The 26,017-nt window shown below is 40.0% G+C and overlaps 1 protein-coding gene across 1 annotated transcript in view; it reads left to right on the forward strand.

Moving 5' to 3' along the window:
- The window catches only part of GUCY2F (guanylate cyclase 2F, retinal), a 105,814-nt gene that overhangs the window by 23,013 nt on the left and 56,784 nt on the right, over positions 1–26,017 (forward strand). The window contains exons 3-6 of the mRNA XM_018044096.1: positions 2,241–2,542; positions 15,479–15,833; positions 17,197–17,281; positions 21,092–21,188. Coding sequence (XP_017899585.1) covers positions 2,241–2,542; positions 15,479–15,833; positions 17,197–17,281; positions 21,092–21,188 — 839 coding nt within the window. The remainder of the gene's footprint in view (positions 1–2,240; positions 2,543–15,478; positions 15,834–17,196; positions 17,282–21,091; positions 21,189–26,017) is intronic.

The following is a 26,017-nucleotide window of genomic DNA, read 5'->3' on the forward strand; positions in this document are numbered from 1 at the left end:
TTTTCCATTCAGTGAAGTAATTTTAATATTCCTTTCCCAGGTGGCGCTAGTAGTAAAGAACCCGCCTGCCAATGCAGGTAGACATAACAGACCTCCGTTCAGTCCCTGGGTTGGGAAGATGCCCTGGAGGAGGGAATGGCAACCCACTCCAGTATTCTTGCCTGGAGAGTCCCAGGGACAGAGGAGCCTGGCGGGCTACGTCCATAAGGTCACAAAGAGTCAGACACGACTGAAGCAGTAGACTTAGCTCAGCATGCATGCACAAGTTAATTAAATGAATTTTATCTCTCTTGGGTAACCTTGGTCTCGTCAACTGATCTGTCTTTGTAGAAGAAAGATGCCAATACTAACCTACTTGCCAGAGATACTGTTGGAAGAACTTGCCAGCTACCCGAAGCACCTGACAAAACTCAATTTTCCCCCTCAATGGACATGTGACTATACTAACTTGACCACAGTGATTCGTATTTAATGGTGGAGCCAAATTTAGGGAGCTCCGGACCTTCGGTCTTATTTTTTCTTCTAAATCCAATCATTGCCTTGTCAGACCTCCCTTTCACTCAATTTCCCCATTATACAATGTGTGATTATGAATCAGCGAGGTTGAATTCCTTGCATGGCTCATGAACTAGCTCCTGAGATATCCCTAGAGTATTCAATGGAAAGTTTGTGCATCAGAATATATGTAGAACCTCTCAGGATAATAATATTGAAGGAGCTAAAGGTCATTTGAAAATTCAAGTTATGGTGTGTGTGTGTGTGGATGTGTGTGTTTGGTGTTTAAATCAACTTCATAACTTACTAGGTATGCCTTAAAAAATGAAGGATACTAGCTCTGCCTCAAAGAAGAAATTTTCTGGGGGTACTTAACAACTGCAAAGAAGGTTTTTGAAAATAGAGGAAGCAATATGTAAATGCCCAACATCAGTCATTGAATGTAGTTTAAGCATACTCAGTTCCTGAGATTAAAGTTTCCGTGTAAGCATGTATAATTAATATTTACCAATGGCAGTAGGGTCTTTGCCTTTCTTCGAGGAGCTCAGAGTACTTGCCAGGCATTATCTAATTAAACCACTCAATGTACCTGTGAAATGCATTGGAATCTACATTTTAAAGATGTGGGCGCTGAAGCACAAGTGGACTTAAACTAAACTCATTTAGCATGCCAAGGGCGAAATTGGATATAAGACTTTCAGTCTCATTATCTAGCTGCCATTCTTCAACCGTGGCCAATCCACTCTATTCTAGCATAGCCTTGCCAAACAACATAGTTTCATAAGTCTAGGAAGAATTGGAGTGAATGCAGAGTAATTCCAATTATAAGGAAGTGGGATTTTCAAAAATTGAACAGATCACCTGTAATATTATTATAGCAGAGTATGAGTTAGTGCCATTCATTTTCTATAATGGCCTTGGTAAGTGTGGGAACACTTGGTCAACATCTGTTAGAATGTATGTTTGTAGGAGGTAGGCAATAAAAAGCAACAGTGCTTATGGGAAAATCTCCCATCTTCTTCTAGGTGTCTTATTCTTAGGTATACTAATAGTTACCATTTATTGAGGGCTTCCTGGTGGCTCAGCCACTAAAGAATCTGCTTGCAATCAGGAGACTCTGTTTCGATCCTTGGGTTGGGAAGATCCCCTGGAGAAGGGAATGGCTACCCACTCCAGTATTCTTGCCTGGAGAATTTCTGTGGACAGAGGAGACTGGTTGGCTACAATCCATGGGATCGCAAAGAGTTGGACATGACTCAGAGACTAACACACACAAACACCATTTATTGAGCACTGTGTGTTAAGCCCATTATATGGATTCCTCCTTCAGTCATCACTATCATCCCCTGAAGTAAATATTTTGGCAGAGAGAGGTTAAGTAACTTACCTAAGGGTGGGCATACAGCTAGTAAGTGGTGACATTAGGATATAAACCTAGGTCTTCCAACTCCAAAGCCTTTCATTATGCTACCTCCCACTTGGTATCTTTGTTCTTATTCCCATCTAGTGTTAGACACTGCAGCCTGTAGACATATCTGATTTTTCCCTATTGCCTAATCAGAGTCCCTGAAAAGACCTCAGCCTCAGCTCAAGGGTTCAACATCTTGCTCATCTTGAAGACATAAGATAGATATCATTTGCAAATTGGTTATAGTACATTTATTTGTTTCTCCCAATCTGTAGTGTTTAGTTCTGTATCTTACTAACATATTGCCGCCATAACCTCCCTGCTTTGTTGGTTTCAGTAATCATCATGTGTATGCATTCGACTTTGATTGGGGGAGAGACTCAGACGCATCTCTTGGAATGGGCTCATGATCTGCAAATGACTGATGGCACCTATGTCTTTGTTCCCTATGACACCCTGCTCTACAGTTTACCTTATAAGCATACCCCCTACCAGGTTCTAAGGAACAACCCAAAACTCCGGGAAGCCTATGATGCTGTGTTGACCATCACAGTAGAGTCCCAAGAAAAGACCTTCTATCAAGCCTTTGCGGAGGCAGCAGCTAGAGGTGAAGTTCCTGAGAAGCTGGAGTCAGATCAAGTAAGTGCAGATTCACAAATTAATCATGATCAGAAAAACTCAAACCTCAGGAAGGTAAATATTTTTCCTATCAAGTGCTTCTATTCCTGAGGAAACTCAGTCAGTAACAGGCAACTGCACACAAGTTAAAAACACCTTTTGTTTGCAAAAAACTTTTGTAAAACAAAGACACATTATTGGAGTTTTTATTTTTATTTTTTTATCTTTAAGCTACCCACAGTGACAGCATACAACCATGAAAAAGAAACAAAATGTGTTTAAGAATAGGGGCACAAAACTTTAATATATACTAAGCTAAAATACATATTTTATATATATATATATATGTACATACATATATATAAGTGCTGTTCAAAGGAGCCTAGTAAAAATGAATCCTATTTCTGACCCAAGTTCTGATGAATTCAACAATAAGAGCTGGTATGTAAGAAGATACTGGCTTTATTATTGATAAAGCTGGTATTGGGGAATACAGCTTCTGTCTATGTGCATTTGAGTTTCCCACTATTGAATCTGAAGATTGATCAGCCTTCTCCATCTAGCAACCAGCATTCAGTTCAGTTCAGTCAGTTCAGTCGCTCAGTCGTGTCCGACTCCAGACCCCTATATTCCTGCCCCATGAGGGTATGCCTTTCATTTAAATGTGTAACCTAGAAGAGCATAGTGGAGTATGTACTCCCTATAGGGAGCTCACTTCTAAGAGAAAGAAGTTAGGATGGCCTGGAATATACATGTTTAATTCTCTTTCCAAATGGACCAGTCAAAGTCACTCCTCCTTTGTGGGAAGGAATGAGTAAGGTGGTGAAGAAGTTAGGTGTTTTTTTTTTTTTGCTAGTAGGACTGTCTGTATATGAAAGGAATCTTTGGGAATGGGGAAGAATTCCTCCCTAATAATATATAAGAAATAATATATAGATATATATGTGTAGATGAGTATATGTAAAAAAATATTGCAGATTCAAATCACAGCCAGAGGGACTAGAAAAAATAGTGGAGACGGGAAGAAAGCAGAGAAATGAATGGACAAAAACAAAATGGATCAAAAAATGGATACAAGACGAAAACAAAGAGGGAGAAATAAAAAGAAGACAAGGAATATGAGAGAAAGATGGGGAGGCCAAAGACAGTTACATGAGAAAAAATACAGAGGGAGTTTTTGTTTGTAGGTTAGAGGCCAGACATAGAAGGCACTCATTTTTAGAAGTATTTAGCTGCTAAGTCACTTCAGTTGTGTCCGACTCTGTGTGACCCCATAGACGGCAGCCCACCAGGCTCCCCTGTCCCTGGGATTCTCCAGGCAAGAACACTGGAGTGGGTTGCCATTTCCTTCTCCAATGCATGAAAGTGAAAAGTGAAAGTGAAGTCACTCAGTCGTGTCCGACTCTTCGCGACCCCATGGACTGCAGCCTACCAGGCTCCTGCGCCCATGGGATTTCCCAGGCAGGAGTACTGGAGTGGGGTGCCATTGCCTTCTCCGAGAAGTATTTAGAGTGGCACATAAATAAGTTGAAAAGTTCTAGCATTTGCTAGCACATTGTATTAGTTATAATGCTCTGGCTGTAACTAACAGAGAGCTCAACACAAAATAACCCAAGTAATTTTTTTTTTCAAGATATGGGGACTTTAGGGTCAGTTAATTCAGCTGTTCAATGATATTATCAGTGAACCAGGTTATTTTCACTTTTTTACTTTACAACCATAGCATGCTGGCTTGCCCTCATAATCTGGTTACTCTCCTGGTCCCAAGATGACTGCTACAGTTTCGGACAGCACATCCAAGTGGAACTGTCTACAACACAGTGAGAAATGTCCCTTTCTTGTGTCTCTTTTTAAAAGTGAGGAAATCTTGCCAAGAGTCTCTTCAAGCAGACTTCTCCCCACACTTTCCTGATCAGTCATGTCCCATACTCATGCTAAATTAAATAATTTAGAAAGAAGAATGAGACCATTGTGACTGACCCTATGGTTGCTGGAAGAGTATGCACAATTAAAATTGTGATTCCATTAGCAAGGGAGAAGGCTGTCCTGTAGGCAATTGATTGTGCCTGACGCATTCTCCATGATCCTCTCTTTTGTGTATATTATTTAATCCTTTATTCTGTGCATTGCCTTTCTATCTGAATAAATGATTCAGGTCAACCTTAGATTTTCTTATCTCTTTCTGTCCTGAGTATTGATAGCAAAGATTTTGCTGATTCTTGTTCTAATAAAAAAAGTAACTAGCATAGATATTAACAGTTTTGGATTTGAACTTTATTGCCACTGATATGTTTATTTTCTTTTAGGAGACACACATATATTTATTAAAAACAATTCATTGATTTGGTCAAGAGTGGCAAGAATCCTGCAGATTGCCAAGAATGGTTGCTCAAACCAGTTGTTTGGTGTATTCACAGGCGAGCAACCAGATGGTGAATTTTTGTACTTTTTATCCAATGATATGGTATCATATAGATACAAGACTAAATCATTTTTTTTCTTTAATCACAGGATTGAGGGAAATATAAAGAAGTGTGTGTGTGTGTGTGTGTGTACACGCACATGGGTGTGTGTATCTGTGTGTGTAATATGTGTATGTGAGCAGATATTTTGATACAAAAATTTCAGACCTTTTACTCTTAATAGTTGATCCAGTCTCTTTGAGCTGTGGAAAACATAAGGTAATTAAGGTAAAAAAAGACACCATTAGTTTGGTTGCTAGGCAGCCTGTACTCTGCTTTAGACAAGGAAATAGAGCGAAAACAAAGACTCTAAAGCTTATATATAAAAAAAGCTTGTTTAGATGCATTTCTGCCCCCACTTTGCAGGTGCCTTGGCTTTACCTTCATAACCAAAGAGTGATAGAAGTGTAAGATAATTATTTTTGCATCTCTGATAAACAAAAAACCCCTTTCCCTTAAATTACCTTGCTAAAAGGTATTTTTAAAGGCAGCTAGTATAGCAGAATGGAGAAGGCAATGGCACCCTACTCCAGTACTCTTGCCTGGAAAATCCCATGGACAGAGGAGCCCGGAAGGCTGCAGTCCATGGGGTCGCTGAGAGTCGGACACAACTGACCGACTTCACTTTCACTTTTCACTTTCATGAATTGGAGAAGGAAATGGCAACCCACTCCAGTGTTCTTGCCTGGAGAATCCCAGGGACAGCAGAGCCTGGTGGGCTGCCTTCTATGGGGTCGCACAGAGTCGAACACGACTGAAGTGACTTAGCAGCAGTATAGCAGAAAGAGCATATGGTAAAGAGTTAGACAAACTTGGTTTAAATCTCAGCTTTTCCTTTTGCTAGCTGTCTACCCTTGGGCAAATTACTTAGATTTTTGAGTCTCAATTTTACCATCTGTAAAGTGGGTTAGTAATCTACAGCTTTTAGGATTGTCGGGAAGATTAAACAAAGCAATATGGGTAAAGTGACTAGCAGAGTGCTTGACTTACAGCTACTTCCTTTTCGCCTTTTGATTTTGGTTAATGACCTTATTGGTTGATGATGACCTAGCCTCTAAGTGACAGTCTGACCTCAGCTTCCTACTCTCTTGAAGTTTTATGATTATTGGCAAAGAATTGCTCAATAGTCCCTTTGCTTACCCCTGGACTCCTGTTTTTTTTTTTTTTTCTTGTTCAGTCAACAGATCAACAGCTATTTATTAAGCACATACCATGTGCCATGCACTATGCTGAACTTCAGATAAAAGAGTAAACAAGACAGGATTTTTGTCAGTAGAATTGGAGCCAGTTCATAAAAGCCAGTTGTGTGCCTCTTTTCCCACCACTGTGTTCAGTGGCATCATGTTGGTAGATTGAATCAAGTGTTGAGAATATTTATGCCACATAAATTGATAACTGCTACAAATAAGAGGTAAATACTACAAATAAGAGGTTTTTCCCTTCCCTTAGAGCTATTGCTAATATTTACTAGCACATTAATTGTTCCCAATCTTATGGGGCCTAAATTCTGATGAAAGAGAGATTGTAAATGAGTAAATAAACATATGAGAAAGATGGCTATATTTTTCCCTTGCTCAATAACTTCCAGTGGAGTTGAAAATTCCGAATATAGAAGCTATATTGCTTGTAGCAATGGTTTGCATCCTTTTAGTTTATACAATTGCGTCTTCAAAAAATTAAAAAAAAACAAAATTATCAAAGCAATGCATGCACATAGTTTTAAAAGTCAAGAAATGCTAGAATGTTTTGTATCAACAAGGCAGTCCCTAGGCCTTCCTCTCACTGTTCATCAGAAACAACCACTTTCATGTCTTTTAGTTCTCTATTGTGGTATTTATATTTCTAAATATCATACTGCTACTGATTTCTTGATTACTCCACCTTGGATATTATTTGCTCATTTCCTATTATAGTTAAAGATTGTTAGCTCTTATATACTTTCTTACCCTCCTTCAGACTCTCAATACAATTATGTCACACCTTTTAGTTAAATTCATATTTTATGTTTTTAATATTTTACCTGTCTAAATACCACTCATGTATAATCCATGCGGTATACTATAGTAAGAATTCATTTCAATTATAACTTTTGATTTTTACTGGAGTTAATAATTGCTTTATTTTTATTTTTTTTCCTTAATTTGGATTTCCAAGTCTTTCTGCACTGTCTGATAAAACTATAGAATCCTTTCAAAACAATTTTATACATGGCAAAGTCTGTTAAATCCCTTATCCATTTCATTTGTTTTTCCCGAGGCTCTCTGTCCTATTCCAATCTAAACTTGTTGCTCCCTAAGGTTGCTGTACAACTACTATGATAGGATCTTCCTTTTTGCCACTCTGAAAATTCCTTGTTCTCTTTCTTCTGTGTTGGATTCACTCTTCATGACTCTAATGACTCCCGTTTTCTTGTTTACGGTCTCATTTTGGTGGAGCACATCCTTTAGCAGATTATGAGAAAGATACACAGGAGTTAAACTTTCAAAATTTTACACTGTGAACTTTTATTCTAGCTTCACTATTGATTGATAGTTTGACTAAGCTTGTCGTAAATATAGGTTGGCTTCCCAGGTGATGCTAGTGGTAAAGAATCTACCTGCCAATGCAGGAGACTTAAGAGACACAGGTTCAATCACTGGGATGGGAAGATCCCTTGGAGGTAACCCAGTCCAGTATTCTTGCCTGGAGAATCCCCATGAACAGAGGGGCCTAGCGGGCTACAGTCCATAGAGTCGCAAAGAGTCAGACACAACTGAGGTGATTTAGCACAGCATGGCATAAGTATAGATTAAAAATTATTTTCTATTGGCACTTTGAAGACACGGCATTTTGTCTTATTTCCATCATTGGTGTTGAGAACTCCAGTGTCGTTCTTATTCCTGATCCTTTGATGCAACGTGTTTTCACTCCTCCTTATCTTCCCTGGAAACTTTTAAGGTTATCTCTTTATTCCCTATGTAATGAAATTTCATGATTATGCCTGGATTTTTGACATGTATTGTGCTGTACATTTGGTAGGGCCTTTCAATTTAGAAATTCTTTCTGCCTAGAAAATTTTCTTTCTTTCTTTTTTTTGGATAATTTCTTCAACAACTTTGTCTTTGTACTTTCTGGAAATACCACTAATTGATATAAGATTGCCTGGGTTGATTTTTTGGGGGGTGTTGAATTTTTAAATTGTTTTCTTAGTTCCCTTGTATCACTCATATCTTTGTTTTTAGTGTTTTTTCCTGAAAGAGTTCTTCAGTTTTGTGTTCTGACTCTTTTACTGATTAAATTTTTTTGCTATCATGTTTTTAATTTCCAAGAATTAATTCTTATTTGATTCTATTTTGTAATAGCATTCTGCTTTTGTTTCAAGAATATATAATTTTCTCTTATTTCTCTGAAGATACTCATAATTTCTTTGAAGTTTTCCTTTGCTCTTTGTGTCTCCCTCAGTTCCTAATTTTTCATGCTTCTTTGTTTTGGTCTCTCTGTTTAATCTTGGAAGCTTTCCTTAAGTGATGATCCTGGCTGTCTGGTCATATTTAACAATGAAGCTTTAAAAGAAGGATTTGAAGGTTTATGTCCATGGTGGGCATGTTGACCTGTAGGTTTCAGTATCAGGGAATTGACTTGCCAGCTGTTTTTTTGTGTGCATGTCAATATCTGTAGATCTTGCCTCTTAGGCTAGTCACTTTCTTCAGAGAAGAATGCTTCTATCTCCTTCCTGGGAGTTGTAATCCTGGTTGTCACTATTCTAGGAGCCATGTTGGGAGAAGTAGACTGGGATTTTCATCATTAAGTATGAACACTTTAGCTTCATCATTCATTTTTTTATGGCTCACCTCATTTTCACTGTCCTTTGGGTCAAGTGTTCCAGCTCTGGAGCTGCTCTGAATCAGTTTAACCTGTTTCCTGCAGGGATTTGGCTCTCCTTGGTACAGGTAGATGGCAGAAATCTAACTGTTCTGTACACACACAGTCAAAGCTACCCCTCTTTTAGTGCTCTGCCTAACCCCCACTTCTGTGCATAGCACCTCTAACTCCTAAGCCTTCCAGGATTCACAGGGGCATATCTCCTTGTTGCTTACCAGTATTCCCCTCTTCAGGTACTTAAATTTAATCACCCTCCACTCTGCTAAATCAGTTACCACTCCTGTAGCAGGTTTCTATCTTCATATTCTGTGGTTCAAGATTATAGATGTCTCCTAATACCATTAGATGTGGAAGTTTACTGTTTCTGCTTCTTGTTCTCCTTGGTGTTTGGGAGTGATGTTTGAGAAGGGGAAGAGAGAGAACAAAAAAATTTGATTTTTCTGTCTTTAATAAGGAAGCCATGAAAGGAAAAAGAGAAGTTACAAAAGGTATACATGATACTCTTTTATTGGTGAGTTTACCATCCATTAATTAATTTAGCATGTATTTATTAAGCTCACTTGTAACATGGTACGTAAGAGCATGGGCTCTGAGGGCAGAGTACTGCAAATTTACTTAAGCTCACTGTATCTTCACCAATTTTAAATTGGGAATAATAACAGTACCTACCTCATACAATTGTTGTGAAGAGTAAATGAGTTAATACACATAAAAGAGTTTGCCTGGCACCTAATGACTCCTCAATAAATGTTTTGTTATTATTAATGTTGTTATTTTTATTATGATGATGGCCTAGGCATTCTGCAGGTAATGTAATGGAAAGCAAAATAGAAACAAGATCTTTCCCCCAATAAGGTGAACAGGTTTACCATTTCAGGATGCTAAGGACACTGGGTCTAAAACTGGGACTGTGTTATTTATTGGTGATGAATTCAAGACTGGAATACTAACTTCTAGGATGATATTACCAGAGCCCTATGCTCCTCTTCTGAAATGCAAACAATAGCAGCTATCATGTAGTCCATGCTTATTTTGTACCAGGTAATTTACATACATGGTCTCATTGAATCCTCAGTCCAAGCCTACAAATTAGGTATTATCAAGTGTATGGGGTGGCAACGAGTTAGACACGACTGAGCGAGTAAACTGATTGAACTCCATATTATGGGTGATGCAACTGAGGCTCAAGGTAACTTGTCCACTGTCATACAGCTGGCAAGTGGCAGAGCTAGGATTCCAACCCAAGTCTCATACCAGAAGTACCAGAACCTGACTATTCAACCACACAGTAGCCTTTTAAAAAATTAGATCATTTCCCATGTCTAGTACTTTACTCAAAGTAACATTACTCAGTGACTAATACTTTGATTTGAATGGATTTATTGGATCGTTTGGGGCTCCCTTGGTGGCTCAGTGGTAAAGAATCTGCCTGCAGTGCAGGAGACGCAGGAGACATGGGTTTGATCAATGGGTTGGAAAGACCCCCTGGAGGAGGAAATGGCAATCCACTCTTGATTCTTGCTGGGAAAATCCCATGGACAGCGGAGCCTGGTGGGGTCGCAGTCCATGGGGTCGATGGAGTTGGTCAAGACTGAGCACACACACACACAGACACAGACACATTGGATTGTTTTCCTCTAATAGAGGAGGTGATAGGACATTATGGCAACCTGTGAAAAGAGAAAAATAAATCTGAATGGAGAGATTAGGGGGTGGGATATCAGTGACAAACTTTCTAACTTGATCTCAGCATGACTGGACAAGGATTACACTTTGTACCTTTATATGTTGGCATAAAAAGACTTCTGAAATAAGGTTTTAGTTCTTGCCTCCTTCACTTTCATTGTATTCCCAATCCTCGTTTTCAATGAAATTCTATTGGCTACAAATGCATGTTGCTAAAACACATATTTTGAATATTTTTTTCCAAATGTGACCTTATTTGGCTAAGCAAAAGAAGTCCTCTGGATTTCTCAGCAAGCCTGGGGGACCTGAAGCTCCTACACGTATTGTTTTCCATTGCTATAGATATGGGTGGTTAGCAGAGGGCTGCTAGGCTGATGGGGATGTGGTTAAGACTAGAGCTTTCCAGGATGGGGCCTACCAGACAGGTTGTCCGAAAAGGTTGCCTGCCACTCATAGTGGCTACAATTGTCTTTGTGCTTTATTCTATATAAAATAAGAGTGTGATGTTCATGAGTATCATGCCAAACAGATTAGGCTATTAGCCATTTCTTGGCTAAGTTCAGGAAATTCATTATTTGAGGTACCACCTTTAATAACAAGAATTAAGTTACCTTTTGGTTTTTTGATCTCTGTATGTACCTGGCTTTTTGTTCAAAGGTAATGTTGCTATTTTGTCCTTCAAATGGTGCTTTCCAAGCCAGGTGTATATATATATATATATATTTTATATAAATAAATATATATATATATATTATATATATATATATATTTTAATGTACTTCCAAAGTCAAAATTCTTTTGAAGTGTTTTGTGTCTTTTAAGCACAGTAAATCTGAACTGATAACAGTCAAATTAATGACAGCAAGAATCATTACACTGAACAAATTCAAATATCACTGCTCCTGACCCAGACCTTGATTTCCTGGACACAAGCTCCAGAATGCCTAGGGTAGCTAAAATCATTGAAAGTCACTCAGTCGTGTCCAAGTCTTTGCGACCCCATGGACTATATACATTCCATGGAATTCTCTAGGCCAGAATACTGGAGTGGGTAGCCTTTCCATTCTCCAGGGGATCTTCCCAACCTGGGGATCGAACCCAGGTCTCCTGCATTGCAGGCGGATTACCAGCTGAGCCACAAGGGAAGACCAAAATCTCTGAGTAACAAGGAAAGATTAAATCTCAATTATCATTCATTTATTCACAGTTCACTCATTCTGATTCAGGTCTATACAGCAGTCAAAACCAATAGGCTGAGTGGTGTCACCATTCTGATCTGTGATATAACAAGGTCATCTGCCTGACAGTAGGTCCTGCTAATCCTGTCTTGCTTCTTTGGAACTATAGTCAGAAGCCAACACAGAGGGTTGTAAAGAGTGTTCTTACTTCCCTTGTCCCATCCTCTACTTCTTCTTTTCCTCATTATGTGCAACAGCTGCAACTACAGAGCTTTTGCTACTAATGCTATCAGAGTATGCCTTTGGCTTATGGGAAGGGGCAGTTACCATTGTTGAAGGGCACAGCAGGTAAAATGGCAACATAAACCAGCTAGAACACAAATCTAAGCCCTCACAGCGAGAGTGGGTCTTAGTGACAGCCCCTCTTTTGCAAATGAATGCTGTTGTCACAGCTGTGTTCTTTCCCTTAGCTTCAAGTCCCCCTACCATACTTTTTGTGGCTCTTTGTGTGTGAGTATGTGCATATGTGTGTATATGTGTGTGATATGTGGTGGAAGCTAGAGAATCCTGCAGGATAAGCTTCAGGTTTCATTCATCTTGGGGAGTTACTGTCAGTGAGCTTTAACAGGGGTCAATCCGAGAGATCAGCTGAAAACCCCATGGGATGGGTCAGCCTAGAGGTAAGGATATTGTTTTTAAGAGTTCAGATCTTTGCTTTTGGTGGTAGGTTAGATGCAGTCCCTTTCCCAGAAGGCTTTGTACCTTTCAAAACAGAATACTAGCATTCTCCCTGCTTTCAGGGACTTGCTGCCCTGTGGGTTTTTACTCATTTGTTTTACTAGTATTGATTTTATCGTCTACCTTCCAGCCTTCACTTATTGTCATAACCTACCCAAGCCCCAGGGAACAGGCAGACTCTGGCAGAAACCCTAAATACAATTAACTGGAGCATCTGAGAATGTCAGGAGGGAGAGTTAGTGCAGCCCCCAAAGGGACCTCAGTGTGTGCTAGGCAACTAAGTGTGGATGCCTTAGTGGCAGCAGATGTCGTCCATTCACCGTGCTTATTTCTATAGTGTGTGTTAAGGTAGGGTGGTGAAGGGGGATCATTGGAATAAAGCTCAGGAGATTGAGATGTTGGTTTCTTCTCTGCTATTAGTTAGCTCTGTTGCTGGGGCTAGGTCTTTGGCCTGAACAACTGGAAGAATGGAGTGGCTTTTAACAAAAATAGGAAAGCCTTGTTGTAAATGGAGCACAAAGATTTGAGGTAAAGATCAGGAGTTTGATTTGGGAGAGATACCAAGTAAGCAGTTGACTGTAAGAGTCTAGAATTTAGGAAACAGGTCTTAAACTGGAAGTGTAAATCTGAGATTTATGGCATAGAGTGATATTTAAAGCCAGGAGAGCAGAAGAGATCACCAACGGAGTGAGTTTAGACAGAGAAGACCAAGGACCAAGGACTGAGCTGTAGGGCACATCAATGATAGAAGGTCAGAGGAATTAAGAAGAACCTATAAACAAGCCAAACAAAAAAGTCTGCAAACTAAGTTTGCTCTCTGGACTAGATCACAATTTGGGAAGTTTCACAGGAGTTCAGAACTAGAAGAGACCACGGAGAATATGTATTTCAATCAAGAATGCTGAAATAAACAGAATCAACAGACTTGGGTTCTAGTCCTGATTTTATGCCTAGGTGACTGACCATGACCCTTGCAGGACATTTGATCCTGTCCCAAATATCTGTAAGAAATTTGGTCCGCACCAAAATGTCCTTGATATTTGGTCATGACCAAAACAGCTATCTACATTTGGTTCATAATACATTTGGTCCTTGCCAAATGGTCCTTGATATTTGGTCTTCTCCAGAACCATTTGACATGGACAGAATATGCTCATGGACACTTTGGACAGGAACAAATGGTCTTGCAAATATCAAAGAGCTTTTGATGTGGACCAAAATCTTATGACTGTTTTGCTGTTTTTGTTTGTTGTTTTAGTTACTAAGTCGTGTCTGACTCTTGGCAACCCCATGGACTGTAGCCAGCCAGGCTCCTCTGTCTATGGGATTTCCCAGGCAAGAATACTGGAATGGGTTGCCATTTCTTTCTCCAGGGGATCTACCCGACCTAGGGATTGAACCCTAGGTTCAATCTTTACCACTGAGCCACCTGGGAAGCCCATATGACTGTTTTGAACAGCAAACCAAATGTTTGCTAGTCAACCTTGACCATTCACTTAACTTCTTTGGGACTCCTTTTCATATCTAGGAAGTAAGATAGTTAGACTGGATGACTCCATTCATGATTATGTATCCTCAATTTACAGAGGAAGAGATTGAAGCCCAGAGAGAGGGAACAGTGACTTGTGCAACATATGGCATTAGGCAAAGACCCACGGGCCAGTGTGTCTTCTTCTGTACTGTTGGTCTTGAGTCCTGTGTGAATATTAAAATTTCTGGGGAGCTTTTCATAACTCTAATTACTGGGTTCCTAATCTAAAGTGTTTGGTTTTGTTAGCTGGGTTGGGTTTGGCATCAGTATTTTTGACATTCCTTGGGTAATGCTAATGTGTAGCCAGGGTTGAAAACCCCCTGCTCTACATTTTCAAGACATGACAGTGTTTTGCTAGCTGCCACACCTCTCTGCATCTTCATTTGTATTTCTAACAAAAAAAACTAATTCACTCAATTTTAAACCCTTTTATTCAGATGAAGATTGTTACAGGAGGATAGCTTTCTAGACTTTGTGAAACTGAAGCAGCAAGTATTGGCTTTCCCCGAAGCTCAGTAAAATGGCACGACCATAGCTTTCTTGAACTCCATCCTAGAAGTGAAATGTTATGAAAAACCATGAAGCCAGTGTTGGGGCAAGATGGGTTGGGGGGATCATTCACTCTTCTTAGCTACCTTTTTTGAAAAAGGATACAAGGTTTGTTCCAAAAATAAACTTTCAAGGTTAATGAGTGATGTATCAGACACAATAAACAAATGCCTTTTCTTTTATCATATTTATGTAGGAGGAAGAATCATGTTGTTCACTGTAGCAGCCTTACTGCTTTACAATGGCTTCTCATCAAAGCTTTGCCACTTTGCACAGCAATAGGTTATGGGGTTTCTTGATTAAAAACCACCTTCACCAAACACAACAACATTCGGCTCTGAATTTGTGGGTGTGTATGTGTCAATATGCGTATCTGCATGTGTACTTGTGGGGGTACATGTTTAAAACTGTATTGTAGTGTTAACTTTCTCTGGAGTGCATGTATGTACGAGAATGACCATTTTGAACAAAGTGGGGACAGAGACATGGACTATGGAGACACATTATTTACAGTCTTACCACATATACCAACCAGTCTAGTAGTCCCAACCAAATGATTTTACCATGCATAATGCCCCAGTAATTAACCTGGTAAATTTCTTTTGAGTGCCTCATGTTTATTTCATACTTTTTTTTAGCCCCTTTATAACTCTAAATCACTTTCTTAGTTTAGAAGCATAAAAATATATTGTGTATGACTTGGTTTGCTCATAAAATCGTCATATTTGATATATTTAAAGATGTGAAGGCCTGGGGGAGAAAAACAGAAAAAATCAGGGGAAAAACCAAGCAAGTCCTAAGAAACAATTGTTTTTCTTTTTCCCCCTCTGGGTCTTCATAGCTCACCTCCACTCAGACGTGCAGCCCATAATAATGAACACAGGCTTGGAATACACTCTGAGATTGCTCTAGGGCAACTAGGGCTCAAGATAATTGTAATTTTTAAAAATAGGTTTCGCCGTTGTTTGGAACCATCTACAATTCAATTTACTTTATCGCACAAGCCATGAATAATGCTATGAAAGAAAATGGATGGGCTAGTGCTGCCAGCCTGGTTCAGCATTCCAGAAACATGCAGTTCTATGGATTCAACCAGTTGATAAGGACAGATTCAAATGGAAATGGAATTTCAGAATATGTAATCCTGGACACCAACTGGAAAGAATGGGAACTCCATAGTACCTACACTGTGGACATGGAAACGGAGCTGCTACAATTCGGAGAGACCCCTATTCACTTTCCTGGTGGCAGGCCCCCTCGAGCAGATGCAAAATGCTGGTTTGCAGATGGGAAGATCTGTCGAGGAGGTAAGGAATGGAAAATCACAGGTAGTCAATTTGGCTCAGCTTGGGTTACAGGGAACCTGTTTCGGGGAAGGCATGTTTTAATGTTGGGACACTTACAGAATCAATCATTTGCAGTCAGGTGACATAAACAGCTTGGAACTCTATGTAGTTAATTTAAAATAATAAGGACAATGAGAGGTACTTTGCAGCCTTGAATAACCATCCACAATTTAAAAGCCGCCTGCAGTCGGCTTTTAAAAGGATCCCACTCCCAAAGAGGTTTTTCTAGTAAGAGGAAGGCATGACGCTTTATCTTGGTCTTTTGTATGCTATGATCTACAATTGTTTCCCTTGCTAGAAAATTTACCTGTCCTTCCCTTGATGTATCCAAATCCTGTCAATCAGGTTCCACCACGGAAATACAATTTCTCCACCCTCTCCTCTCTGAACTCCCATTGAACTAAAAGTCTGTACCTCACAGCTTAGCACAAAATTGCTCTCCAATTGTTTCTTGTGTATTGATTGTGTCTCTTCCTCCCAAATGGACTGCTCCTGGAGGGCAGGGACCAGAGCTAATAATTCTTATGCCCCACCCCCAACCACCCAACACGGTCGGCATCCCATAATACTGGCAGTTTGATTGACTGATGGAAACCCTCTGGTTTGTGGAAATGGGGACACTCCATCAAATCTCTGAGAGCCAGAGGAGAAATTTGGAAAGATCTATATTATTCCTATGCAGGTATACCCCACACCTTTCTAAAACCAAATGCATCTATTTGAATTAGACTTCAACTTCTCTTTTGCTTTAGCACCTCACTGCCTCTTCACTTGCATCATTTCCCTCTGAAATCTTAGTAATCCATCCAAACACTTAGCTTTTGCAGAGGACAATTTACATCCTAGTGAAAACACTAATTATCAAAACCAGGCTCACCCTTGAAGGACAAGTGCTACGTTTTTCATCTATAACTCACGAGGTCTGTGGGCTTAGGTGGATTAAAAAGATCTTTTATTTTATGAAGGCAACATAATACCTTTCACAGGTGAGATAACATATTTATTCTCAAGAACTGTATCGCTGTTCAACTTAAATTAAGGTACTCAAAGTTTTCCATTCGTGAACTTTTTTCTCCAAAGAAACACCTGGGTCAGCCTTCATTCATGTGATTTGTTATTGTCAGAGTGGTGAATAGTTTTGCTTCAGAACAGTGAAATTGCTTTCTGTGTCCATAAAGTCAACAAGACAGACTGTATTGGAAAAGAATAGAAATGTTAGGTAGATGTAGCTTGATTTTAGAGTCACCAGAAAGCACGAGGAGTCGCTCTGTGGTGCCCTTTATTTACAGCCTCTTTCTGATGCCATTCCTCTTCCTCTCTGCAGGCATCAACCCTACCTTTGCTGTGATGGTCTTCCTTGCTTTGCTTATAGCCCTGCTGTGTATTAATGGATTTGCTTACTTTATAAGGTACTCTTTTTTTTTCTTTTTGTATATAAAACTACAAGCCCATAATAGCCTTGTTAATATTGATTTCCAGGAAGTCATGTTTCAGTAGAATTGCCTCATTACATGACCCACTGATTTTTTTTTCCATAGTGATTTACCGTCCCTACTGGCTCCATTTAGAGTGAAGTGTTTTCATGATGCCAAGAATAACTTCCTCAGCTGTGTTGTCAGTGTTGTTGCCTATAAGTAGATCTGGCTCTCAACACTATCATGAAATAAGAGAGCTAGTACTTTAGGGACTGCCTACCCCCCATCTGTGCTCCCTTTTCCACTGGCAGAGTCTCCTAGAAACATTTCCCTCTGCAAGTGGTATGGACTGGGATATTTTAACAAGTTCCAAGAATTAGGCAAACTTTGGCTAGAATCTAAGATTTAGGAATAATGGTATAAATTCACAGGACTGTAGAGGGGATTAAATAAACCAAAGCCAATAAAGTACCTAGAACAATACCTGCCTCACAGTAGGTGCCCAAGAAATGGTAAATCTCAACTCCTTCTCAAGCACATGGAACTCTCCTGCTGATTGTTAGGAACCCAGAATCCTTGCTTTAAGAGTCATCACTTTTGCTCAGGGCATCCTATTGCAGATTTTTACTATCATTCTTGTTTGGACAAAATCTGTCCTAGCTAATCATCACCATCATCATTATCATCAGGTCTTTATCTTTCTTCTTCAGATCTTTAAATTCCTGACCAGCTACTCTGATGAACCAATTCAGGATCAGGGATAAATGGCTTAAGCTGGCTTTATGATATGACACCCCATTCTTATAATCTTCACACTTTAACAGTTGGTTCCTCCCCACAGTAGGATGATTTTGGAAAAATTAAATCAACCACAACTCTTCCACATTACTCTTTCTACTCTGCAAACCGCACCTTTGCTATCTCTTTGTAAGGGTGGTCCTAACAACAATATGACAAGAACTTGGTGGGGAATGGGGTGGAGCTCTCTGGGCAAATTTCAAGAAAAAAATGTGTCTATAGAGTGTCTTAAGTATCTGTGTAAATTTGGACAAGACACTGAATTTCTGTTGGCCAGAATTTTCTCATTTGTATAATTAAGGAATTGGATTAGATGATCTTTAAGAGCCCTTCCAGCTCTGATATTCTAACAACTATGTAAAATCCTGGGTTGAAACTGACAGGTGTTATTCCTAGTGTTTAGTATGTTAGCATCGCAGTGTTAGAGACTTGATAAAGGCAAACAAAGTTGTAGGTAGCTTATGAATTGTTAAAGCACGCTGGATAAAGATGATAGTTTAAAGTTTTTCTTTTGATTTCTGTAACTGTGACATGCCCCTACTCAGAACAGAAATTTAATGTTTAGCTGCTGCCAAGGAATAAAGTATTTAATTAACATCATGAGCTACTTTTAGTGAATATAAATGCCCTCCAATCAAAATCTTCCTCCTCTAGAGAGATTTGAAGAGGAGTAGGCTCTGGCTCCCCAATGGCAAAAGATACCATGGCAGGGTGGAAAATGGAGTCACTCAGCTGCTTATGTTATTTGACAACTGCCCCCCGCCCCCAGCAAATGACTGATCTGACTGGTCTTTCCCATGAAATGGACTGTTCTTTGGGCTCAGAGGGAGCCTGACCTGTAATTCTTAGGGAGGGAAGAAAAAAAGAAAAAAACATCATGGAGGGGGGATTTGTTTGGAGCTTGTGGGCTGAAGGGCAAAGAAGACTGGAGAGGGAGATGATTGGAGAGGGACATGATTAGAGAGGAAAATGATTGGAGAGGAAAATGAGTTTGAGACAATTGGTACTTCAAGTGGTCACAGAAAACTCAGAGATGGGAGAGAGGCACATCATTTCCCAGAGTCACTTGGGTCTTGGTTCTTCAGCTAACAAAGCACAAAAGATGCCCTCTCTTCACTGCCTTCCTCCCTCTTTCTGCCCACCACGGCTGCAATCAGAAGAGCTGAGCGGCTGATGAGTTTCGGTAATAGATGGTGATTACTTGCAGGAGAGTGGCTCTCTGTTCCTTCCTTTTCTCTGTGTTTTGATTGTTTAAGTTTTTTTTTTCTTTTCAAAAAGAAAAACGTGCAAAGAACCCAACCACCCCAAAACAAAGGATTCTTTGAACTCCTCCTTTCTCTCTACTCCGAACCAGATTGCCTCGCTTTTCTATAAAGCTCTCCCGTGCTTTGTAATACTAATGATGATAATGGTAATAATGAGCTCTTATACTTTCATAGTGCTTCATGCTTTTCAGAGCACTTTCACATATATTATCTCATTTGGTTTTCAAAACAACTCTATAAAGCGAGTAATGCAAGGACTATTATCCTGCTGAAGAGATGAGGACACTGGTGCATGAAGAGGTTAAATTATTTATCCAAGGTTATCTGGTTAATTAATGACAGAATCTGCACTGCATCTCAGATCTCTGGATTGGGGGGTCCGCTTTTCTTTCTACTAGAGTGTATTCTGTAGCATGATTATTTTTACAGGTGTGCCTGCCTTAAGACAATTCATTGCATATATGAAATAGACAAGTTAGGGAGTGAGGCTTTACTTTGCCAAAAGATTAATGCGCTCTACCCAAGAATTCACTACAGGGCTCTTTTAATTTTCTCTGCAGGGCAGCAGCTCCCACAATGATAAGGGACATATTTGTTGGCAGACAATTAGAAACACATTAATTGTTTGTTTACAAATCAGTGGAATCACAGAAAAACTGTCTGGGTTGTTGGTACTTAAAGCTACAGTGACACCTTAGACTTCTTAGAGCAACCTGACAAAGCATTTTTTTTTTCTGACAAAGCATTTTGATTCCCCCTATTCTGGCTGTCTGCTTTAGTACATTCCGCAGGGTGATCGTTAAGGGATTATGGAAAAAGTGAATCCAAACTAGCTATCAGAGCCCCCAAGATGAAACAGAACAAAACAACCACATGAACTAATTCCAAGATTCCCTCGAGATCCTCAGGTTGCCCAGTTAGCTCAGCTGAGGACCTACCTGACTGTGTGGGTAGACATCATAAACTTCTGTGTCTACTAATTGATTTGTAAGAAATAATTGCATTCACCACAAATTAATGGGCATGTTTGGAGAGAATCAGGTTTAAACTGTGTCTATGTAATGCTCAGACAAGAGACCAATTCAGTCAAAGGAAAACAAAAACAGTCAGCCCATTTGTTTGGAATCATGTAGACAAAGCAGCCAACTGATTGAATTTTTCCACTTTTCAACCTGTTGCTTTGGCAACTTTGCAAGACAAGTGGTCTTGTGGGCAGGAATCTGGGCCCACAGCCAGACACCCAGGATTCAAGCTCCAGCTCTGCCTCAGGCAGTGGTATCTCACACAATTTGCTTTATTTTGTTTTGTTTCTTTAATATTTTTTGTATTTGTAAAATTGAGATTAATGATTCTTGGCCCTGGTATTATTAGAATATATACTATGGTAAATGAGAAAAGGTGTTGTATTCTTTAAAAGTATTCAGAGGTGTTGTTTTGAATGTGCTCTTGATATGGAATCACTGTTTTAATAGTCTGAGATACCCATCCCTATGCTGTACCCCCCCTTCTGATACTTCTTTAATAGCATTTTCACTTTTCTCTTTTGGTCTTTATAATATTGCAAGTTATGAGGCCCAGACTTGCTCTCTTTATTTGCTGTGGATACTGTGGTAAACATCCCTGTGTGTTTACTCTCTCAATTATCTTGTATATTTTTTAAACTTCTATCATAGGGCAAATTTACCCCTTGGTTTGCAAAATATCCAACCCCCGTGACCTTCTGACTTTATGCTTGTTTCAGACATCGTATAAATAAAATCCAGTTGATTAAAGGACCCAACAGAATTCTACTGACTTTGGAGGATGTGACATTTATCAATCCCCACTTTGGCAGTAAGGTAAGGAGCATCCCTTTCTCTTACTGTGTGGCCCCTGGTGGTATCCGCAAGCCACAGGTGACTTTCAGGCACTTTGCATGTGGCTAGGCTGAATTGAAATGTGCTGTAAGAGTAAAATACATGTTGGATTTAGAGGATAGTCCAGAAACATGTAAAGTATTTTGTTCTAATATTTCAAAATATTAATGACGTCAAAATGATAATACTTTGGATATATTGGGTTAAATAAAGTGTATTACTATATTGCTTGGAAGGAAAGCTATGACAAACCTGAACAGAGTATTAAAAAGCAGAGAATCACTTTGCCGACAAAGGTCCAAATAGTCAAAGCTATGGTTTTCCCAGTAACGTACAGATGTGAGAGTTGGACCATAAAGAAGGCTGAGTACCAAAGAACTGATGCTTTCAAATTGTGGTGCTGGAGAAGACTCTTGAGAGTTCCTTAGACTGTAAGGAGATCAAAACAGTTAATCCTAGAGGAAATCAACTCTGAATACTCATTGGAAGGACTATTGCTAAAGCTTAAGCTCCAATACTTTGGCCACCTGATGCAAAGAGCCAACTCATTGGAAAAGACCTTGATGCTAGGAAAGATTGAGAGCAGGAGGAGAAGCGGGTGACAGAGGACGAGATGGTTGGATAGCATCACTGACTCAATGGATGCGAGTTTGAGCAAACTCTGGGAGATAGTGAAGGACAGGGAAGCGTGGAGTGCTGCATGGGTCTCAAAGAGTCAGATATGACTGAGCGACCAACTCAACAACAACATTACTGAAATTAATCTCATCTGTTTCTTTTTAGGTTTTTTAAATGTGACTACTAGAAAACTTAAAAGTACACATGTGGTTCATATTACATTTCTGTTGGATAGTACTGGCTTAGAACAGTTTTGAGAAAGTGAAGTACTTTGAACAATAGGGTAGCAATGACTTTATATAGCCCTTCTTTTTACATTTGGACTCAACATGTGATTGCTAATTCCCCAAGGGCGGAGGTACATCTTTTGTATTTAATGTCAGCCATAGGACCTGATGTGGTGCTGATAGTGTAATAGGTGCTTTTAAAAGCTTGGTGGATCAATCAACTAGTGAAAGAGATTTAAGTGTCACAGGATGGTGTTCTGATTGTGATTGTGTTGTATTGGCTATTTGCATTTAATGCTTGCTACTATGTCCTGGCCTTGGGCTAGGTTTTGTAAGAGATGGCACATAGTCCCTGCCTTCATGGAAATTACAGTCAGTGCAGTTCAGTTCAGTCGCTCAGTTGTGTCCGACTCTTTGCGACCCCATGAATCGCAGCACACCAGGCCTCCCTGTCCATCACCAACTCCCGGAGTTCAATCAAACTCATGTCCATCAAGTCAGTGATGCCATCCAGCTATCTCATCCTCTGTCGTCCCCTTTTTCTCCTGCCCCCAATCCCTCCCAGCATCAGAGTCTTTTCCAATGAGTCAACTCTTCACATGAGGTGGCCAAAGTACTGGAGTTTCAGCTTTAGCATCATTCCTTCCAAAGAAATCCCAGGGCTGATCTCCTTTAGAATGGACGGTTGGATCTCCTTGCAGTCCAAAGGACTCTCAAGAGTCTTCTCCAACACCACAGTTCAAAAGCATCAATTCTTCGGCGCTCAGCTTTCTGCACAGTCCAACTCTCACATCCATTCATGATCACTGGAAAAAGCATAGCCTTGACTAGATGGACCTTTGTTGGCAAAGTAATGTCTCTGCTTTTCAATATGCTATCTAGGTTGGTCATAACTTTCCTGCCAAGGAGTAAACATCTTTTAATTTCATGGATTACAGTCAGAGAGACAAGTTATACCATACAGAAGAGTCAGTAGATGCCATGTTGCACAAAGGACACCAGACGTATGGTAGAACTTCAGAGGAGATAGATTACTGGAGGAAGACTTCTCAGAGACCCAGAACCAAATCTGGGTCTTAAAGAAGGAAGGATGGGCTTTGTCTAGGTCCCAGGTCACAAACTGGTAACCACTTTTGTTTGATCTTTTTTCTTTTTAAATTTTACTTTATTTTACTTTACAATACTGTATTGGTTTTGCCATACATCAACATGAATCCGCCACGGGTGTACACGTGTTCCCAACCTGAACCCCCCTCCCACCTCCCTCACCATACCATCTCTCTGGGTCATCCCAGTGCACCAGCCCCAAGCATCCTGTATCCTGCATTGAACCTAGACTGGCGATTTGTTTCTTACATGATATTATACATATTTCAATGCCATTCTCCCAAATCATCCCACCCTCTCCCTCTCCCACAGAGTCCAAAAGACTGTTCTATACATCAGTGTCTGTTTGATCTTTATGATTATAAAAATTATAGCCAGAATTTTGGAATCATGAAGTTACACATAAAGTCTTGGATTTCTGGATATTCCTTACAAGTTGGAAGATCTATCAACTTTGGGTATCATTGTGGCTATTGGCTAGAATTCTGCAGTAGTTTTCCATTTTGGAAAAATTTGTGAAAACAGTGTCTGCTGTTTGACACAGTTTCCATTGCTCTCCATTGTCTTCTGCTCAGCTTATTGGGGCTTCCCTGATGGCTCAGCGGGTAGAGTCCATCTGTGATGCAGGATACACAGGAGGTGCGGGTTCAATCCCTGGGTCAGCAAGACCCCTTGGAGGAGGAAATGGCAACCCACTCCAATATTCTTGCCTGGAGAATCCCATGGACAGAGGAGCCTCGCAGGCTATGGTTTATAGGGTCAGAAAGAGTCAGACACGACGGAGCCATTAAGCATGCATGCATTCAGGTTATTTCATTAATCTATATTACCTGCCTGGCTCCTATAGGCATCCTAGGCAGAGAAAACCGCATAAAAAAAGAGTTTGGGAAGAGGATGTGTAGGGAAGAGTTTTGTTGAATTTAGCTAGTAGTGGGAGAGTGTGCCTCTTTGTAGGGCTTTCCAGGTGGTGCTAGTGGTAAAGAACCCACCTGCCAAAGCAGGAGACCTAAGAGACACAAGTTCGATCCCTGGATTGGGAAGGGGGGCATGACAACCCACTCTAGTATTCTTGCCTGGAGAATCCAATGGACAGAGGATCCTGGCAGGCTACAGTCCATGGGGTCACAAAGAGTCCGTCACTGAAGTGACTTAGCACATAAGCATGCATGTAACTCTTTGTGCCTAGTCTGTGTGGTTGAAATAAAGACAGTAGTCTTTGCAAATTCTAGTATGGTGGTGGCAGGGTGTCCGGAGAGGATGCAAACACCTCACATTGTCCCCATGTGCTATTTTTGCTACACCAGCATACAAGATCTGAGAAATAATTATCTCTGTGACAGAACTGATCATTTGCTTAAATGTGACACTAAAAAGGGTGCTTTAACTAGTTGTCTGGGTGAGAATGGCTTTACAGGATAATACCTTGTGCATCTGGAATCAAATGAAATGTTCAGCTGTTTGCTTTAAGTCTCAATTACAACCCTAACCTTTACGTGTGTAAATCACCGGATCCTTTTGTAACATGTTGACATCATGTTCCTGGAAGTGTATTGCTGAATGCCAAAATGATCACAGTGGCTGAAAGGTACATTCTATTCTTATGCCATCAAAGCATATTGATGTTAGTTTCTAATTTTGAAGCCACTAAAGGACCCTGGAACTCATGTGGCGTAACTTGTCTAGATTTGTCATATTCAACAGAGCTTGTATGAAATTTCCCACCTCAATTAGAAAGGGTAGATACTGAAGTACAAGCTCTAAACCAAGCCAACTAGATAACCCAGTACTAAGAGAACAAGTATTCAATTCTGTGACAAAATATTTTATCCTGAAATGGGTGGTCAATAATAAGAGCAGATGGCTAGTAGTCATTGTCCAAATGAAGCAATATATAGTAAACTTTTGGTCAAAGGAAATAAACCTATTTTTAAAAGCCTTACTTATTTATTTGTCAGTCAGTTCAGTCACTCAGTCATGTCTGACTCTTTGTGACCCCATGGACTGCAGCACACCAGGCTTCCCTGTCCTTCACCAACTTCCATGAGCTTGCTCAAACTCATGTCCATTGAGTCAGTGATGCCATCCAAGCATCTCATCCTCTGTCGTCTCCTTCTCCTCCTGCCTTCAATTTTTCCCAGCACCAAAGTCTTTTCCAATGAGTCAGTTCTTCGCATCAGGTGGCCAAAGTATTGGAGCTTCAGCTTCAGCATCAGTCCTTCCAATGAATATTCAGGACTGATTTCCCTTAGGATTGACTGTTGGATCTCCTTGCAGTCCAAGGAATTCTCAAGAGTCTTCTCCAACACCACAGTTCAAAAGCATCAGTTCTTTGGTCCTCAGCTTTCTTTATGGTTCAACTCTAATATCTGTACATAGTTACTGGAAAAATCACAGCTTTGATTAGATAGACCTTTGTCAGTAAAGTAATATCTCTGCTTTTTAATACACTGTCTAGGTTTGTCATAGCTTTTCTTCAAATGAGCAAGCGTCTTTTAATTTCATGGCTGCAGTCACCATCTGCAGTGATTTTGGAGCCCCCCCCAAAATAAAGTCTCTCACTGTTTCCATTGTTTCCCTATCTATTTACCATGAAGTGATGGGACTGGATCCCATGATCTTTGTTTTTAGAATGTTGAGTTTTAAGCCAGCCTTTTCACTCTCCTCTTTCACTTTCATCAAGAGGCTCTTTAGTTCCTCTTTGCTTTCTGCCATAAGAGTGTGTCATCTGCATATCTGAGGTTGTTGATATTTCTCCCAGCAATCTTGATTCCAACTTGTACTTCATCCAACCTGGCCTTTTACATGAACTCTGCATATAAGTTAAGTAAGCAGGGTGACAATATACAGCCTTGACATACT

Source organism: Capra hircus (genome assembly GCF_001704415.2).
Source record: "Capra hircus breed San Clemente chromosome X unlocalized genomic scaffold, ASM170441v1, whole genome shotgun sequence".
In the NCBI taxonomy this organism is placed as follows: Eukaryota; Metazoa; Chordata; class Mammalia; order Artiodactyla; family Bovidae; genus Capra; species Capra hircus.